General features: G+C 51.3%; 1 protein-coding gene across 2 annotated transcripts in view; it reads left to right on the top strand.

Moving 5' to 3' along the window:
• Positions 1 to 1,748: 1,748 nt before the first annotated feature.
• Positions 1,749 to 18,443, top strand: part of CHRDL2 (chordin like 2) — a 30,008-nt gene continuing 13,313 nt past the window's right edge. For both annotated transcript variants that reach the window (XM_012745131.2, XM_012745133.2), the window contains exons 1-3: positions 1,749 to 2,416; positions 13,385 to 13,497; positions 17,186 to 17,279. In XM_012745131.2, coding sequence (XP_012600585.2) covers positions 2,335 to 2,416; positions 13,385 to 13,497; positions 17,186 to 17,279 — 289 coding nt within the window. In that variant the 5' untranslated portion in view covers positions 1,749 to 2,334. The remainder of the gene's footprint in view (positions 2,417 to 13,384; positions 13,498 to 17,185; positions 17,280 to 18,443) is intronic.

Below are 18,443 nucleotides of genomic sequence, written 5' to 3'. Positions count from 1 at the left end.
AAGCCCGTGCATAGGACGAGTCATAGGGGAGTTGCGGGTCTTTGGGGCTCCTTGCCTCCAACAGATAGCCTGAGCCCAGGAGGTTGAGGTTGCTGTGAGCTAGGCTGATGCCACAGCATTCACTCTAACCTGGGCAACAAAGCAAGACTCTGTCTCAAAAAAAAAGATGGAGAAAGGAAAGGATCACTGGCCCAGACCCTTGGGATAAGACTGCTTATGCATTTTAGCACTAAATTTAACTCTGAGCTTCCTGAAAGCCAATGCAAAAAGGGAAGCATGATGACATATCTAGCTCTCATTATCTGTTAAAGTATACTAAAGAGAAAGGAAGAGACTGGCCAGATTAGAGTGGAAGAAGTTAAGCCTAAAGGGGACTGGGGGCAAATCATGTTTGTCCCTCATTCTGAGATTCTCGGGGAAGGGCTGTTTCTGGGATCAGTGGTTCCTTCTACTGCTCTTTGTTGGGGGTGGGTGTTGGGGGGAGGTGTTCTGGCCTGACAACACATTGGGATGGGGAGCCCAGCATTGACCCAGGAAGATATCTTTATAGACAGCCAGTCACAAGTGTTTAAACCTGGAAATCTGATTCCTTACCAGAGTGGGATGTGGCTCCACATACCTTCTCACTCTTTGGAGTCTCCAGTAGCTCTGCAAGAGAAGCTGGGCAGAAAGTTAAGGTCCAAAGAAAGAATGGATGTATTTACTCAAAGTGGCCCAGCAAGTTAGGGATAGAGCCAAGACAATAGCTCTGCCCTTTGGACTTGAGAATTTGGGTGTTTCTGGTCTGAGCAGAGCTGGTTATTCTCTCCTTAGGGCCCTATTAGTTCATGCACCCATTCAACACAAGGTATGGAGCACCAACCCTGGGCTGGGGGCTGTCAGGGCTCTGCCCTCAGGGAGCTCACCTTCTGGTGGGAAAGACAGCCCTTAGACAGTCTCCTCTCACTAAGATGATTGAATGCTGCCAGCACTCTCAGAGAGGTGCAGGTCTCACCTGTGAAGGCAAAGGAGAGATGGTGTCTTGTTTGGGGAGGGAGAGGGGGAAAGCATGGGAAAATTTCCAGGGGAAAGGCAAATGATCCTTCTGGGCTGACTTTCAGCCTGGGGATGGTGCATGGTGGACCTAGCAGAGACAGAGGGCAGCTGGCATTCCAGGCACCTGGAATAAGGAATTCTCTTTGAGGTTTGAGTGTTTTAACGGTCATTATCTCATTTGATCTTCCCAACAATTGTGGGAAGAAATTAAAGATATTTTAAAATATTACAATACCCAATATTAGAGCTGGGGAAACACACTCTGAGGTGACATGCTCAAGACTACAAACTGAATTAAGAATGGCAAGCGTCCTAATTCCATCCATATGCTCAGTTCTGGGCACATAAGACAGAGCACCCTAACCTGAGCTTTCCAGTTCCCGCTGCCCACTTCCCCACCCTTACCCTGATGGCTCATCCTTCCCCACCTGAAATCTAACTCAGGCTCTACCTTCCAGCACTCTGGGCGTCGCGGGGAGTCATGGGTTAAAACCCGTGGTCCGGGTGGCCCCTTTCCCCTCCCCAGCTCCCTCGCCTCCACTCGGCGCCGCGCCTGGAGCGTCCGTCCCCGAGACCGGCACGAAAGAGGAGGGGAAAAAGTGGGCCTGTTCTCGGGTGGCCAATCCACCGAGCCCGCGGTGCCCGAGAGGAGGCGCCAGTGCTAGGCCAGCGCCAGGCCGGGGCTGCCTGCTTCCCGCGGCAAAGTACAAATGCGCCCGAGCGCGGCGCCTGGCGCCCTTGGCGTGCACAGCCGGCCCGCGCTCAGCCTCCCCCCACGGCCGCAGCGCCGCCGCCGCCGCCGGTACCGCCGCCCCGCCGGGCCCCAGGCCCCCGCGGCGCGAGCCCGAGCCCACCGCGCAGGGGGCGCCCGCGGCCTCGAGCCCACGCGCCCGGAGCACCCGCCGGCCCCGCGCGCCTCGCCCGGCGCTGCGCGCTCTGCAGACCCCGTCCTCCCCCTTCTTTCTTCTCCCCCGCTCCCTCTCACCTTCTCCCTTTCTTTGACTGCTTTTCCCTCTCGGCGGACCCTTCCTCCGTCTCTCCATCTCTCTCCCTCCTGTCCTCCTTGCTCTCGTTCCACCTTTCTCTTATTCCCACTTTAGATCTCCCTCTCTGTCCTCTGTTTTCTCCTCGCCGGCTTCGGCTTCTTCTCGACCCTTCCCTGACTCTCCTCCAGCAGCAGCCCTCCCTGGGGCTGCGGACTGATTGGTGCCCCTGTGCCTCAGTGTCCTTTTCGTCTCACTGACTCCCGCCTCCCCTCCCGGCTCGGCGCCCAGCGGCCTGACCCTGGGGAAAGGAAGGATGGTTCCTGAGGTGAGCGTCCTCGCCTCCTTGCTGGGACTCGCGCTGCTCTGGTTCCCTTTGGACTCCCACGCTCGAGCCCGTAAGTCAAGGGGCAGGGTGGGCGGGCAGAGGAGGTATGCGGGCCCCTGGGATGTGCGGGGAAAGTGCCCGGACTTGGGACCCTAGACTGTTGTGACAGCCGTCCAGGCAGCACCTGTGCCAGGAGGGGTGGAGAGGACTCTGCGGACCTGTATGGACTGGTGAGTTCCAGAGGTCGGGGGAGAACTTGGCAAGACTCAGAGCTGACGGGGCTGCTGCCGCGTGGACCTGAGGATGGGGGTGCTGAGGGCAGCGGAAGGGGGGCAGGGCACTGTGCTTTGAGGTGTGTGTGGGGGCTTCCTATTTCTAGTAGAGAGTCATCTGTTTGGCTGCAGGTAAGGGGTGTGCTGTACAAGAAAAGGCTTTTGCATTTGGAAAGAGCCCTTGGAAAGAAAGGAGCTAAGTAGGATAACCTTCCCATTCTTTTATTTCTTTTGATGCTCATGACACTCCAATGAGGTGGGTATTATCATTTGCATTTATAGTTGAGAAAACTTAGGCTGAGCAAGGAGAAGGAACTAGAGCTAGAACTCTGTAAATTTTGGCCATCTAAAGCCAGACCCTCTAATTCCAAATCCTACGCTTTGCCCACTGCCCCATGGTGTTGGGAAGGAATGCTGAGTTGGTGGCGTGAGTCTCTGGGAGGGCTCAGTGAGCTAGAACGGGCTCTTCATCCTCTTAGCCCGAATGACACAAGCTCATGGGAGGCAGACATGGACAGCACTTCTCTGATCCTCAATTTCTTAATCTATAAAATGGAAGTAAAAGTACTAGGACTTTTGATAAGATTAAATTAGAGAAAATAGGTAAAGCATTGAGCACAAATCTGGTACATGGTTGCTTCTCAAAAAATATCAGTTCCTTAATTCATGTTTTTCCACTGAGACACAGTATAACCTCAAAGAGGTTATATGATCTCTCTGAACCTCAGTTTCCTCACTGCCCCCACAATAGGCTCGTGATCATCCTATCCCCTGCCAATCTCTTGGAATGCTGTAAGGATGGGAACCCAAACCAAAGATTCTCTTAATGAGAAGGAAGGAGCTTGGTTCAAACCCTTAAATGCCCGATAAGGAAACTGAGGCCAAGGAGGGGCAGTGGCTTGCTCCAGGTCATACAGGGCAGAGCCTGTGTTAAAACTCCAGTTTCCCAACTCCCAGCCTGGTGCTCTTTCCTCTCCACAGCTCAGCTTCTCCATCCGTGCTTCTTTTGCACGTGACTTTCTGGAGCTGGTAGTACTGGATTTTGTCTGTCTTGTCTGCTGGCGAGAGCAGGCTGCGTGTCTGTGGCCCTCTAGCAGCACGGACTCATAGAAGTCCTTAGGAACAAGTAATGGAAAGAGCTCAGGGTTGGGTTCAAGTTCTGGCTCTGCCCCATATAGCTGTGTGACTTTGTATAAGTCATAACTTCTCTGAGCTCCAATGTCTTCATCTGTCTAAGAGAGATACTAACTCCGAACCTGAAGGGTTCCTGGGAGAGTCAAAGGAGGTAATGTGTTAAAGTGCCCAGCACAAAAAGTGCCAGAACAATGCCAACTACTCAGTAGATGTCTCCTCCCTCTCCTTGAACCCTAGGGGTTTCCTTTTAATACCTGCCTGCTGTTTCTTTAAAGAGACTTTGCATAGAATGCCCTCCATGCCTGCCTCCCTTCCCCTTGGCACCTTGTTCTTAGCCTCCAGGGCTTTTCTCCAGATCTCCGTGCTCTTGATGCATCTTGGAAAGGTGTCCTAGAACCAGACCATTGTGCAGGATTGCTCGTGTCCTATCCACACCCCTCCTCTTTCCCTGTCATACCTTGTCAGCCCCTCAGGGCCTTGCTTAGGTCATATCTCTTCCAGCTAACTCTCCCTGGTGACATGATCCACTCTGATCTCCCCTTCTCCGTGCCTCCACTGGCCTTCAGCTCTGTACCTCTCACTAGGTCCTGCCAGTATTCCATCTTCCCTATAGTCTCGTAAATAGAGAGCTCCAGACATGTGAGAAAAAGACTTGGAGCCAACTTGAGTTATAGTGAGGTGGACTGGCATTCAGTGGGGAATGTTAAGATTCTAGGATGTCAGAGCTGAAAGAGCCTTTGAAAATCATCTGCCTCTACCCATCAATTCACCTATCCTTAAAGTTAAAACTGAAGTCCAGAAAGGAGTGACTTGCTCAAGGTCACACAACAAATGTATTAAAGAAAAGACAGTGACCTAGATCCTAGTCCCTGATCTGTCACTTACTGGCTGTGTGAATTGGAATACATCACTTCCCTTCTCTGAGATTCACTTTATCTAGTGCTGACAATCTACGAATCTAGAAACAATACCGTAGTTATTTGCCAGGATGCTATTTGAATGTCTCTTATGAAAGTCCTCATCTTAGTTTAAAAGAGATCTCAAGCCTATGAAGGTAAGAAATCTCCTGGTGACATCTAAGGTGCTTTCAGAAGTGGTGCCAACAGATGGAAATTCTCAAGTCTGTGTGGTGTCAGGCTCCGGAGGTGGCCAAGCCCTGCACTCCTCAGATGAAGTACAAACTTATTCAAACAAAACATACTCTATCTTTGGCTCTATTTCCAGCCATAGATTGAGCCCCATCCCAATCCAGACTGAGTTTCAACTCCAGCCACAAGCTGAGCCCTAAATCCTCCAATCCTGACCACAGATTGAACCTCAATTCCATGCCCAGGCTAGATTCCTTCCCTAGGCTGGGTCCCTGCTTACCGACTGGTACTAGTCCCAGTCCCAGGCTGAGCCACAGGCATGTGTGATGTTGGTCACTCTGGACACTCCTCCCCTCTGTGGAGTGAGAAGCTGACTAGTTTCTTGACTCCCTCTCCAGTGTTCTTTCCCTGCCCCCCTCCTTTGTGGTTCTCCCTTACTAGTTGTCCGTTTTAGATGTCCAGCATGCTTCTGCTTTCTCTTCCCTCCCTCCATCCAACCCTGCTTTCAGAAGAGAGTCAGCAAGTAAAAACATCCATCCCTCTATTCTTTCTTCAAGGGATTTTGTGTATGGTGGGAATTGAAGCTTTTGTTCCCAGGTGATGGAATCCCAGATCCTAGAAGTAGGTGTGGGGCAGGAAGGGAGCTCCCCATGGCGTGATGTGCTGAGGGCAAGCTTGGACTCAGAAAGTCAGGGCACTGGCCTGGGCACTGCCACTGTGACACTGGACAAGTTGTCTTTGTCTCTCAGTTTTCCCACCTGTAAGTGAGATGTTGGACTCAAATGGACAATCATTGAGGACCATTCTAGCTTTAACAGCCCGTGATTCTAAGTCTCTAGGATCCAGAGATGTTGTTGCCTTGATTCTGAGTCCACTATGACCTTTGTAAAAGGCAGCTGGGGCAGTGTAGGTACTCTTGCCCTGCCAGGGAGAGTGGACAGATAGACCCTCAGACACCAGGAAAAGGGGCCTGGAGCTCCTGGGGCAGTGGGTGTAGTGGGAGACCCACCAGTAGGGACTTTGCTGTGCCATGCAGCTTAGTCACAGCCCCATTCATCTGTCCAGATGTGCGTGAGGCGGTGGCAGGCACCTGAGTGAAGGCCTGAAGTCCAGCTCCAGATGGGCCCCGCTCTGCATCTGACTAGGCCGTCCTGCACCTCTGCTCTCCCACCAGTAGAGGTCTCTGCTTCACTCACTGGTCTGCAGGCTGCTGAGCCTGAGCCCGGCAACAACAGCTGCACAACTGCTCCAGCTGTTGCACCTGTTCCAGAACTGGCCTCTCAAGTTCCCTCAGCCACTGACCAGGGCGCTGGGCTCTGGGAGAAAGACCATGAATCCTTTCAACTCCTGAAGAAAAGGACTTTTATGAGAGTGATGCCCCTGGGAGGTGTAGTACAGAGATCATTTCAGGCATCCCCTTGCCTCTGGGCAGGGCCCCATCCCAGAGAAGGCTGTTCCACAGCCTTATTCTGTTACTCGTTCATGTACTCAGGAGTTCCTCCTTCTGTCTCACCTGAATCCTTTTGTTTGCAAGTTGAAGCCATTTCTTTTAGTCCTGTCCCTCAGGGGAATGGGTGTCCCTATAAGCATCCTCTCCAGATCTGAAGACTGGCATTGGACTTTGTGCTGGCATGAACCAATGATCTTAGGCAAGTCCCAATCCTTCTCTCAGTTCCCACATCTGTAAAATGAGAGGACTGGAAGTCATCTCTGAGTCTCTAACTTCCTAAGATTCTAAGAATCTAAGTGTGTATGTCCAAGGCAGAATAGAATATAAACGGTCCCATTCAAGCTCCCTGCCCCTTCACAGGTAACAGAGCTGCCTGTCCTGGTTTGACAGTTCTCTCCCTTGAGGCCCTTCTACGCTCCTGAACACCTGTCATGTGCCAGAGGAAAAAGTCAGGTTCAGAGAAGTGCAGTCCCTCTCCTAAGGTTGCACAGCACCACCACTGAGGAGCTGAGGTTTCTCTTCTGATTCCCTTAAGAGGCCTCCCCCATCGGGTGCCAGAGTCCAGAGCAAAGCTTATGTCTCAAGTTTGTTTGTGTGAAGAGGGGACTATAAATAAATAAAGTATGGCTGTGTGGGCGTGAGGGAAGAGATGTAAACATTTTCACATTCCTGAGCAGCCTGGCTCGCTTAGCTTTCCTGAGTTCTTGCTGGCTGGGGACCGGCCAGCCACAATTCCCGACCTCTCTCCTCTCATGCCAGCCCCTCCTGCTGCCACTTTCATGGCCTTATCCAGGCTGCCCTCCAAGCCCAGAAGCTTCTTTCTGGTTGTCTTTTCTGCTTCCTATTGAGAGAATTCCCGACCACACTGCCCGCTCCTACCTGATCCCTGACAAGACTTCTATCAGAGCATGAGAGTTTCAAGTCAGACTGTGAAATGAAGTTAGATGGGACCAGTTTGGGAATTTTGAAGACTATGGAATCGCTCATCCCCTTAGTTGCCCCAGGCTCCTGACCTTTTTGTATATGGTGTTATTTGGTTTGGCAGGTGGTTTGAGAGTTCACAGGGCAGGGAGCTGGAAAGGGGAGGTCAAAGAGAAAAACTAACTCCTGTTGGGTGGCAAGGTATTTGGCTCTCCTTTCATATAATTGAATTCTCTTTTTGTTAAAGAAAGAGGTTTCTAGGATTAAGGATCCAAAACCTCCCCCTCTCTGTTAACTCCATTCTTTCATTGTCCATTTCATTTATCAGGCAACAACTCTATGTAGCCTGTGCACTGAGCATAAAATTTAATGATATCTTCACTTTTCTTGGGAGCATGTTGAAAACATAAAAATTAGGCTGGGTGCGGTGGCTCATGCCTGTAACCCTAGCACTCTGGGAGGCCGAGGTGGGAGGATTGACTAAGCTCAGGAGTTCAAGACCAGCCAGAGCAAGAGCAAGACCCCATCTCTATTAAAAGTAGACAAAACTTACCCAGGCATGTCTGTAGTCCCAGCTACTTGAGAGGCTGAGGCAGGAGGATCACGTGAGCCCAGGGGTTTGAGGTTGCTGTGAGCTAGGCTGATGCCATGGCACTCTAGCCTAGGCAGCAGAGTAAGACTCTATTTCAAAAAAGAAAAGAAAAGCCCACTTAATAAGTACTTCTAATCCATTGTGATGAGACTTGTCACAGAGAACTAAACTCAGTTCTGCAGGAGAGGCCAGTGGCTTGGAAGGTTGGGGCAGCTTCACATAAAGGGTGGCATCTCAGCTGGCTTTTGAAGAAGAGTTAGCGTGCAGCACACCACAGCCACCTCAGTGTCTGGCCTGAACCACGTCCACTCCCACTTCTGTGCCTTTGCAGGTAGCTCCTGCTGCCTAAGAAGCCCTTCCCCTCTTGTACCTTGTTAACACCGCCAAGATCCAGCTCAGCACCTTGTCAGAGAAGCCTCCCCTGAAGACTCTGTGCTCACATTGTCACAGCATTTGTCAAACTACTTGTGTTATATCTGTCTGTCTCCTTCATTAGGTTGTGGGCTCCTTGAGGGCAGGGACTGTGTCTTAAGTCACGTCCCAAGCCCAAAGATATATAGTACGTGAGAGACAAAAAGCTCAATAAATGCATGAGTAATGGGAAGTAATATTACTCGAGCAGTCCCCTCCGTATCTGTAGTTTTGCTTTCCTTGGTCTCAGTTACTCGTGGATAACCTCAATCCAAAAATATTAAATGGGGAATTCCAGAAATAAAGAATTCATAAGTTTTAAATTGCATGCCATTCTGAGTAGGGTGATGAAATCTCTCACCATCCCACTCTGTCCTGCTAGGACGTGAATCATCCCTTTGTCCAGCATCTCCACGCTGGGTCTGGTACCAGCCCGTTAGTCAGTCACTTAGAGAGCATCCGTCTAGGTTATCAGATCGACTGTTATGGGGTCGCAGTGCTTGTGTTCCAGGAACCTTATTTTACTCATAATGGCCCCACTGCACAAGGGGAGTGATGTTGGCAATTCAGGTCTGTTGAAGAAAAGTCGTGAAGTGCCTCCTTAAGTGAAAAAGTGAAAGTTCTCAACTTAAGGAAGGAAAAAAACCCATATGCTGAGATTGCTAAGATCTACAGAAAGAATGAGTCTTTTATCTGTGAAACTGTAAAAAAGGAAAAAGAAATTCATGCATAGTCTATACAGGGCTTGGTAGCAGTTTCAGGCATCCCCTGGGGGACTTAGCACTTACCCCCATGGATAAGTGGGGACCACTGTATTACTAATAAGGACATTTGCTGCCTATTGTGCCACGTGCCCCAATTCATCTATAAATACACACGGTCAGGTCCCAAACCTCAAGCCCATCCTTGACTGCTCCTTCACCCTCTCCACCCACTGTCCTGTCTGTCCCAGAGCATGCCCACTGTACCTATTGAGAGTCCCTCAGATCTGTACTTTGGCTCACAGGTGCTGCTTCCATCTTGGTCCAGGACATTGGTCCAGGCCCAGCATTACCTCTAAGCAGGACGACTGCAACAGCCTCTCGTTGGTCTCTCTCCTCCAGTCCTGCCCTCCAATCAGTCTCCATTCCTCTGTATGGCCACAGTGATGATTCTGAAATGCCGACCTGATCACTTACTCCCCAGTTTATAGCTTTTCCACGGCTTTCCTTTGCCCTAGGGGCTCTGCAGGCCCTCCATGGCCCTCTGCCTCTCACTCCTGCCTTCCCATTCTCTCCTCCAACCTCCTGAGCCACTTTGATCTCTATATCCCAACCCAAGGTCCGTATGGCCAGGAGGTGACATTGAGGAAGACTGGCCTGGCTTGTGAGTGGAGCTGGAAGAGTGCAGGGGGCCATGGGAAATAGGGTTGAGAGACACAGGAGATTTGGCCTCGGTGGGTGCTATGATGTTCATGCCATAAAAGGTGCCTGGAGGCTGCCACATAGAGTTCTGGGAATCAAAGAACTACCATGAGAAACAGACTGTTAAGGAAGTTTGGGGTCAGTGCCCTTTGTTCTAACCTACTAGTTTATTGAGCATCTATTATATATCAGGCATTAGGCGAATGACATCTGATTTAATTCTACAAAACCCCTGTAAGGTAAAGATTATTACTAGTTCCATTTAATAGGTATAGAAACAGAGGCCTGGAATGGTTAAGTAACTTCTCTAAACTCAGAGCGAAAATAAACACCAAATCCATGATTTGGACCCCAGCCTGTCCGACTGCAGAAGGACCCTGAGAGAAGGCGCACTTGGCCCCCAAGCGGAGAGCGGCAGGAGAAGTGGTGGTGTGTGGGAGAGAAAGCAGGGCAGGCCCAGGGCCGGGGGAGGAGTGGGAAGGCCACAGGGGCCCAAAGGGAGTGGGTGGGAAAGGAGGGAGATGTGAGAGACAAACTTTGCCTCCTTTACTATGTCATTCGGGATTGGCCCCACTGGTGCCCTGAACCTCATCCCAATCTACCTTGGAGCCCCTGAGAGCCTGGCATGTATTGGGACCATCAGCACATCCAAGACTACTAGAATTTTGGAATGATCCAGTCTCAGAACCATAACATGGTACAATTCTGGAAGCTTTGTGTTCTGTGAATTGTAGGTTTTTAGAAACATGGAATTCTCAAATTTTGACTCTTAGAAACCCAGATCTTTAGAGTCTTAGAATCTTGAAATTGTGGATTCATAAACTATCTATGCAGAAAATCTTTAAAGATCAGAGTTTACTCCACTCCCCTTATTTTGCAGATGGGAAACTGAGGCTCAGAAAAGGGAAGAAGGAGTCTTCCTGAACATCACACAGTGAACTTGCGGCTTAAGGAGCTAGAACTCTTTCCATGAGCCTTGTACAAGGATTGGGGCTAGCGCCAGGGCCCTGCCGCCTGGCAAGTCTTCCTCCTGCTGGTTTTGGCATGGCCTTGGGCACTCACCTCCCAGAAGAAAAGAGAGCTCCAGGCAATGCCACCCTTCCTTGTGCCTCTTACCTTAGAGGGTGTGGTGGGGTGGGAACTGTGGGCACAGGGGGCCTCCTGCCAGGCCCCCCACATTCTCAGCCTCTGCCAGATCTATTGGTGGAGGGAAGGGGTTTTCTGGTCTGGGCATTGGCTGAGACATCTTTTCTGTCTTCATGCTCTGAGCAGGCGGTGAGGTGGAGGTGCTGCCAGTTGGCACAAGGGCCAGGGCTACAGGGCCACCCCAAGGAAGGTAGGACAAGGTTTCTTCAGCAACAGGCTTAGACCTAAGGTGGTGGCAGTGTTGCAATCTCCCCCGCCCTGGTCAGGGGAGGAGACTGAGGAAGAAAGACATTATTCACTCCTTGGAGAGTTGGGCTGGCTCTGACCAGCACCCCAGCTGGGCCTGTGTCCCACCCTCTCTGCCAGTGGAGGCTGAGAGATAAACACAGCTCATTTGATACGGGCCAGCCGGGCCAGCAGGCCTTGCTGACTTGCTGGGGAATGTGAGAGACAAACTGATCATTCCTCCACTTCCAGGGGCTGGGAAGGGGATGGGGAGGGAACTAAGCCATGTGTTCCTTGGGCCCTCAGCAACCCTGGACACACAGACTGAAGGCATCAGGCAGCCTCAAATCTTTGTCCTAAAAGGCCCAAGAGGGCAGAACAGGAGTGGCAAGGGAGCCAGAGGGAAACTGAATTTCAGCTTTTTACAAAGAAAACTTTCTAAGGTCAGGAATGGCCCAGGAGCTCCTGTTCCCTGGAGACGTGTGCCAGGGGCCTGCTCCCCCCCCCCAGGGCTGAGGGGGAATTCCTCAGTGTGTGAACCCTCTCCCACCCAACTAGTGTTCTGCTTTCAGTGCTCTACGATTCTGTGAGTTTAAAAGTCTAAGAGAATGTGGTTGAGGAATTATGAGAGCCCATGTTTCCAAGATGCTGGATTCTAGAAAGCAGGAAGGAGGCATGAAAGGCAACTTCTAGATTCTAGACCAATAGAGGTCTAGGAGAAAGAAACAGGGCATGGGGGATGGTGGCCAGTGGGACAGAGAGAGAAGGTTGCTGAGTCTTTAGGCCCTGGGATTGGGTAAAAAGCCATGGAGGATAAGGTGAAACCTATCCAGATGTACTGCTCTGGAGCCAGGAGTCCTGGGTTGAAATCACTAGCTGGAGGGCTTCAGGCAAATCACTTAGTCTCTATGAGCCTTAGTTTTCTCATAATTATGGTAATGATGGCAAAGACACTGCAAGATGGACATCATCATCTTCTGGAATAGATGATAATTATCCATTCTGCAGTGTCTTTGTCATTGTTATCATAATTATCATAATAATGGCACCCTACTAAGTGTCATGAACTGGAGTCAGCACTTTACAAGCATTTTCCAATGTAATTGTCAAAACAGTAATGTTAATGAAATAAGCAACTTTTGTAAAGACTTCTGCACAGAGAGGAGAGTCAATAAATGTTGGTTCCTTTCTTCCCATTTCAACCTCATTTAATTTGGCAAACGTTTGCTGGCATTAGCTTGCGCTGGGCCTCCCAGTGCCTCTTGAAAAGAGCTCAGGAAAGGGCGTTCCCATAGGAATGATAGCGTCCGTCCCTTCTGGGTTGTGAAGATCACCAGGTGCCTGCACGGAGGATGGCTGGTAGGGGACAGGGCAAGAGGCAGAGGGCTGGGGGCCACAGCACAGGGAGTGGGCAGGGAGTGGATTGTTGGGCTTTGAGAGGTGAGAGAGATTTCAGGAAAGCAGGACTGCAGGAGAGCTATCTCACCCACTGCACAAAACAAGTGGATCTTCGACATTCTTAGAAGCATTCGTCTACATATTGACAACTGATGTGCAGATTACAAAAATATCAACTGACATGGCAATCACAAACCACCATAGTGGCAATGACCATTTTAAAGATACTTAAAAGTCAGTTTTCTAACAACCTTTCCATCATGGCTCACTGAGATGCAGGGATATATAGCACAGTATGAAGGCAGCAAAGCTGCTGTGAGTGGTTTTATTCAAAATATAGACCACAGGACCCAGAGAGGACCTGTGTGTGTGTGTGTGTGTGTGTGTGTGTGTGTGTGTGTGTGTGTGTGTGTGTGTGTGTGTGTGTCTGTCTGTCTGTCTGTCTGTGTGGGAGAGAGAAAGGGATGGGAAAGGAAAGAAAGGAGGGGAGAGAAGAAAGGGTGTGATGATGTACTAAATAAGTAAGTCACATAGGACAAAAGTGAAGGAAACAAGTGTGATTATGAGGGCAAAAGGAGCACTGGACCAAGAGTCAGGAGACTAGTGCTATCATCCGTGTCTGGCGGCTGACTTGTCCTGTGGCCCTAGCACTGAAATTTATCCTCTCTGGGCCTCATATTAATTATTTAATCATAACAACTAACATTTATGCCACAATTTAAATCTATAAAGCATTTTCACTGCTTGTTGCCCTAACTGCCCTGTGAGCTAATCGTTAAGGCTCAGAAAGGGGTAGTGGCATGTCTAGTGTCACACAGCAAGTCTGTGGTCAAGCTGAGATTCACACTCAGACATTCTGGCCCCTTGACTGTCCAACAGATTCTCTTTCACCTGAATGGTCCAGATGACATCCTACCTAGAATTAGAAAGAAGGGGGGATGAGATAGGGCCTTTGGGCTGGAGCCTCCTGGGACTAATGGCACTGGTTGGTTTGCCAGGCCCAGACATGTTCTGCCTTTTCCACGGGAAGAGATACTCGCCTGGTGAGAGCTGGCACCCCTACCTGGAGCCACAAGGCCTGATGTACTGCCTGCGCTGCACCTGTGCTGAGGTAGGTGCCTCTGGCCACCTGGCCACATGCATCAGGTATGTCTTGGAAACTTCCAGAAAATTCACCCCAGGGGGAGGGAGGACAGCCTAACTCTGGAGGTCAGGGTCACCCTGGAACCAGGCCCCCTAGAACTGTGCTGTCAGTGGCAGCTGAGGGGCTTGGGGCTAGCCACTTCACCACTGAGTACTCAACACACAGGAGAAGGCGGCCACCAGGTGCCTCCCACATATAAGTCACACAATGGGCTGGCTGGGCTGGGATGAGGACCCGGGTCTCCTATCTGACATCCCAGCCTTCTTTCCACCCAGTACTAGTACCAGCCTCCCTGCCTCCTATGTGGCCCAAGGCAAAGCCTTTTTGACTTTACCTCCCATTCCTTCCAGCCACCCCTCCTGCTCTATCTGAGAATTGTGTTCTTCTAACTCCACTGGCCCAAATATTTATTCTTCAAGGCTTTACCCAAATGAGCAAATGACCTCCACCTGGGGGTATTTTCTTCTTCTGGAATCCACATCAGTTACTCTGTCCTTTCTCCTGATCACTGTTGGCCAGGTGCCATAATTACCGGTGGATGCCAGTGACTGCCCCTCCTAGACGGGGCCCCTGAGAACAGGTCTTGCTGGGCCCTCACTCTTGCCCAGCACGATGCCCCGCCGGAGGCTGCACCGACTGGCGCAGAGCGTTTGCCTTTGTTCTCACCTCCATCTCCTCCCACCCCACAGCAACCCAGCACCTCCACAGGGCCTTGTAAAATCAACTGGGTAGAGTAAATGAGACCCTCATGTGGTCCAGAATTCTTAAGCAGGGTATGACGTTGGAGGGGTGGAAGAGAAGGGAGTGGCTTAGGAGGCTTGAAAAACCCTTGGCTTTGGCTGAGCTGTCTGGGGCCCAGTCTGGACGCCCCCAGCGTGCTTTGTCTGGGTGCTGGTGCTTGGCAGGAAGGCGTAGTAGCTCCCAGCTGGAGCCAGCCCCTCATCCCCTTTCTGGCCCTGCATGGAGCCGTGAGGGGTGCAGAAGCCCTCTACGAGCCTCCCTTTTTAAAGCAGAACCCTCTGGGATGGGAGCAGAGGAGCTGTCCCCAAGAGACACCAGGGGTGCAGGAGGGGGTGGGCCGGCCCCTCTCCTGACTCTGACTCTTTCCCTCTGGAATCCCCACTGCTTCCACCGTGGCGGCACCAGGTAGAATTGGGGACACAGCCCCCACGACTACTTCCCCTCAGTTTTCCTGAATACATCTGAGGCCAATCAGCCTTTTCAAAAAGAACTTTATGAAATATAGCTGGAGAACAGAAAGGAAACAATAACAGAAAATTCCAGACATGTTATGTGGTCCAGTTGACAAAGTCCAAGTTTTTGGATCCACTGGAGTTAATTCATTTCTCCTTCTGCAGAGTTCACATACACCCAGTTTCCCCAACTCAGAGCACTGTTGCCAGCATCTCCAAAATATGCCCTCAGTCCTCCACTCCTCTCCATCATCGCCACTCCCCCTAATCCACACCACCTTCATCTCTCCCTTGTGCCCCCTCTAAATCCATCCTTTGCACGGCAGCTAGCATGATCTTTTCTGAACATAAAATTGTTCGTGTCATTCTGCTCTTAAAACCCTCCAGGAGCTTTTCATTGCACCAAAAGTAAAATTCAAATCCCTATCGGGGTCTGTGTGTGATCTGACTTCTGCCTTATTCTCCAACTTCACTGCATGCCTGCTCACTCTGGGGCAGCCACACGGTCTTCGTCAGTCCTTCCAGCACTTGAGACCCATCCCACATGTTCCCCATACCCGAAATGTCCTTCCCCCAGATCTTCTCATGAAGGGCTCCTTCTCATCTCCAGTTCACAACAGAAATGTTACCTCCGTATGAGACCGTCCCTGACAGATGTTTCTAAAATAGTCTACCTCTGTGGGCTAAATCACATTACTCTGTTTTATTGTTATCATAAATTTAACACCTGACATTGTCTTCTTCCTACTTGCTTAATTAATTTATAGGCTGTCTCCCACTGCTAGGATGTAAGCTCCGTGAGAGCAGAAGCCTCGGTCTCACTCACTGCTGTGTCCCTAGTGCTCAGAAGGGGGCCTGCCACCCAGCAGACATGCAGCAAGTATTGAGTGACGGAATGAGTCCATGTCCCGTCTGCCAGAGGTGGCTCAGTGTTGTGGAAAGTGCATGGGCCTTGGTGACAGTGTTTACTTGCTGTGTGATCTTAGGCAACTTCATCTCTCAGAGGGGCTCTTTTCTCGCTTTGAAAGCGTGGATAATAGTACAGTACTTCTGGGCTTGTGTAGAAGATGAAGTGAGGCCATCTATTTATACGTGATATAAAGCCCCACCTGGTAGCCACTCAATAAATGGAAGCTGTGGCTTCCCTGAGAGCTCCGTTCAGCTGCAAAGGGCTTTACCACATGCCGGGTTTCACACTTCCACCCCTAGCCCATCTCTGTCCTGCTGCTGCTGCGTGCTTCTGGCCTTCCCCATCCCCGGCTCCTCTATGGCCGGACTCAGGAGAGAGTCTGACTCTTCAGACCCCACGGTCCCTGCCACTCCATCCTCAGTTTACTGTCTAGACGTTTATTAATTGCCTTGTGTGCCGGGGCTCTAGAAAGCCCGTTAGAACTCAGACACATTCCGTGGGCTCTGAGATGCCCTTTGGCACCAATTAGTTCTCACAATTACCTCTGGTCACCCTGAGAAACGATGACCCAGAAGGGCTAGGGCTGGCCTAGGCTCTTCCATGGGGCAAGAGGCTGCCTCTGGGAGAAGTGCAGTCAGGGAACTTGGGTGGGCCAAGAGCCGGGGAAGGAGCCGGGTGGGTAAGGGAGCTGGAAACAAACTCAGATAACTTTGAACAAAGCCAGCTCCATTCATCTGAGAGGGAGATGGTCCCTCTTTTCCTCACTCTCATTGACCCACTCGCTCATTCCTGTGTTCAGACTTGAGCAGGCACTAACTTGGAGAGAGGCCCTGTGCTGATCATTCCTTTGGAAGTCAGGGGTGGATAGATGCAAACGGGTCATCACAATGCAGTGGAGTGAGCCCTGCAAGAAGGGAGGGGAAGGGAAGGTGCAGCTGACATACTGCCTGGTGAGCTGGGGAAACTTCCAGAACGGGTAGTGGCATCTCTCCTGTCTCTACTCATTTCTTTGTGTTTGTTTCTTGGCCCAATTCTTCCTCATTTGCTGAACTTGAAAAAGAGAAAGGACTTTGGACCCCTCCTTCTCTGGTGTCAACTCAAAGGGCTTTCTCTAGGATTGTGCAACCACAGATTCAGGGGTGGGATCATCTTCATCAAGTGTTTAGTCTTGTCCCCCACCTGGTCACCTGCACTCATGTTACATTCCTCTCTTGATCACAAATGCTCATACCCAGAGTTAAAAGGGCACAGTCAAAACAGCTTTGATCAATGTCAAAATAACTCAAGGCTTTTACTTGTATTTCTCAAACACCACGAAGGAGGAACATCTGAGCAAATCCATGAACAGGTGTGCCCTGCTCCATGGTGGCAGAGGGGTGTGGGTGAGTGGGCCAGGGGAGGGGAGGAGCTAGGGACACTCGAGTTCATTGTTTTCAAGATTGGTATAGGACTAAAACAAGTGCAGAGTCTGCAGTCCGGGTGGGGGTCTTGGGAGAGGACAACGGGAGGCAATAGTTCTTTGGAACCAGGCTGACCCCTGTGTCCCCTGCAGAACGCCCATGTGAGTTGTTACCGCCTCCACTGCCCGCCTGTCCATTGTCCCCAGCCTGTGACAGAGCCACAGCAGTGCTGTCCCAGGTGTGTGGGTAAGTAGCCCTGCTCCTCCCCGCGCACCGGCCTCCCGTTGCCCACTGACCTCCATCTCACTCCCAACGGGCCCCCGGCTGAGGGAGGGCCCTGGAAGGAGAGGGGCCGCCTCCCCACCCATCAGGGTGTTGAGATGCAAAGGTGCTCAGGGTGGAAACATCCTGGCTCCCCACGTACGCAGTGCTGGGGTAGCAGCGACCTTCCCATTTTTGGGTAGGTGTGCCCAGCAGTAGCTGAAGGAAACAGGGGCTTGCTGGGCCTGTTAACTGGGACACCTGGGCCCCAGTCTCTGGCGGGCTGGCAGGAGCTGGAGGGAGGGACACATTCTGGGAAGTGAGGTGAGTGACCTTGGGCTGGGAGGCCCTGCAGGGAGACCCCAGGATGACCACCCTGGGGCTGGAAATGACTGAAGGGGTTGGTGCATGTGCTCTGAGACTCCTCCCAGTCCTGGCTGAGATTCAGGGACTCTGTGCCCTGATGCTAAATGGCTATGATTCTATGATTTTAAGATTCTAAGAGCCTCTGAGACTGGCATTCCAGGAGGTAGAGGTAAGAGAGAGGAGAGGAGGTTCTGGCATAATGAAGTGGCCCATGCGTGGTAGCTGGGGGGAGGCCAAGTTAGAAGTGGGGGGGATGTTGAGAGGACAATTGGTGTCTAGAAGCATCAAGAAGATGCTAGTCAAGAAGGTGATGAAGGAAGAGGCTCAGATTTTGGCCTCAGCCCTGGGCTCTGGAACCAGGGCTCTCCCAGTGAGCTGGTGTGGAGTCTCTGGAGAGGGGCTTGTTTGCTAGGTGGGAGCCCAGCAGGGATGTGACTGTGGCTCTGACTTGGGCCACAGAGATTCCTGGCTCTGGGCTCCCTAGGGGAGTAGAGGCTCTCAGCTTTGTCCTGCCTCCTGCATGGCCTTACCTCTCCTTGCAGACCTTGTGATTCCCCTGCCCCCACCCCTGTACTGGTCCAGGCTCCTCCTTGTTCAAATGCCCATCACTCCTCTCTTTCTATCCCCTGCTGTCTACCTGTTTGCCTCCACTTGCTCTTCAAGATGCAGCTCAGCCATTAGCCCCTGCAGGAAGCCCTCCCTGACCACAGCCCGACTGGGTCACAGCTCCTCCTCGGTGCGGCCACAGCTGCCATGTGTCTGTCCACCCTCGCCCTTCCAGGC

This window comes from Microcebus murinus, chromosome 4 (assembly GCF_040939455.1).
Source record: "Microcebus murinus isolate Inina chromosome 4, M.murinus_Inina_mat1.0, whole genome shotgun sequence".
Taxonomy (NCBI): Eukaryota; Metazoa; Chordata; class Mammalia; order Primates; family Cheirogaleidae; genus Microcebus; species Microcebus murinus.
Note: the sequence above shows the minus strand (reverse complement) of the source record. Positions and strands in the feature narration are given on the sequence as shown.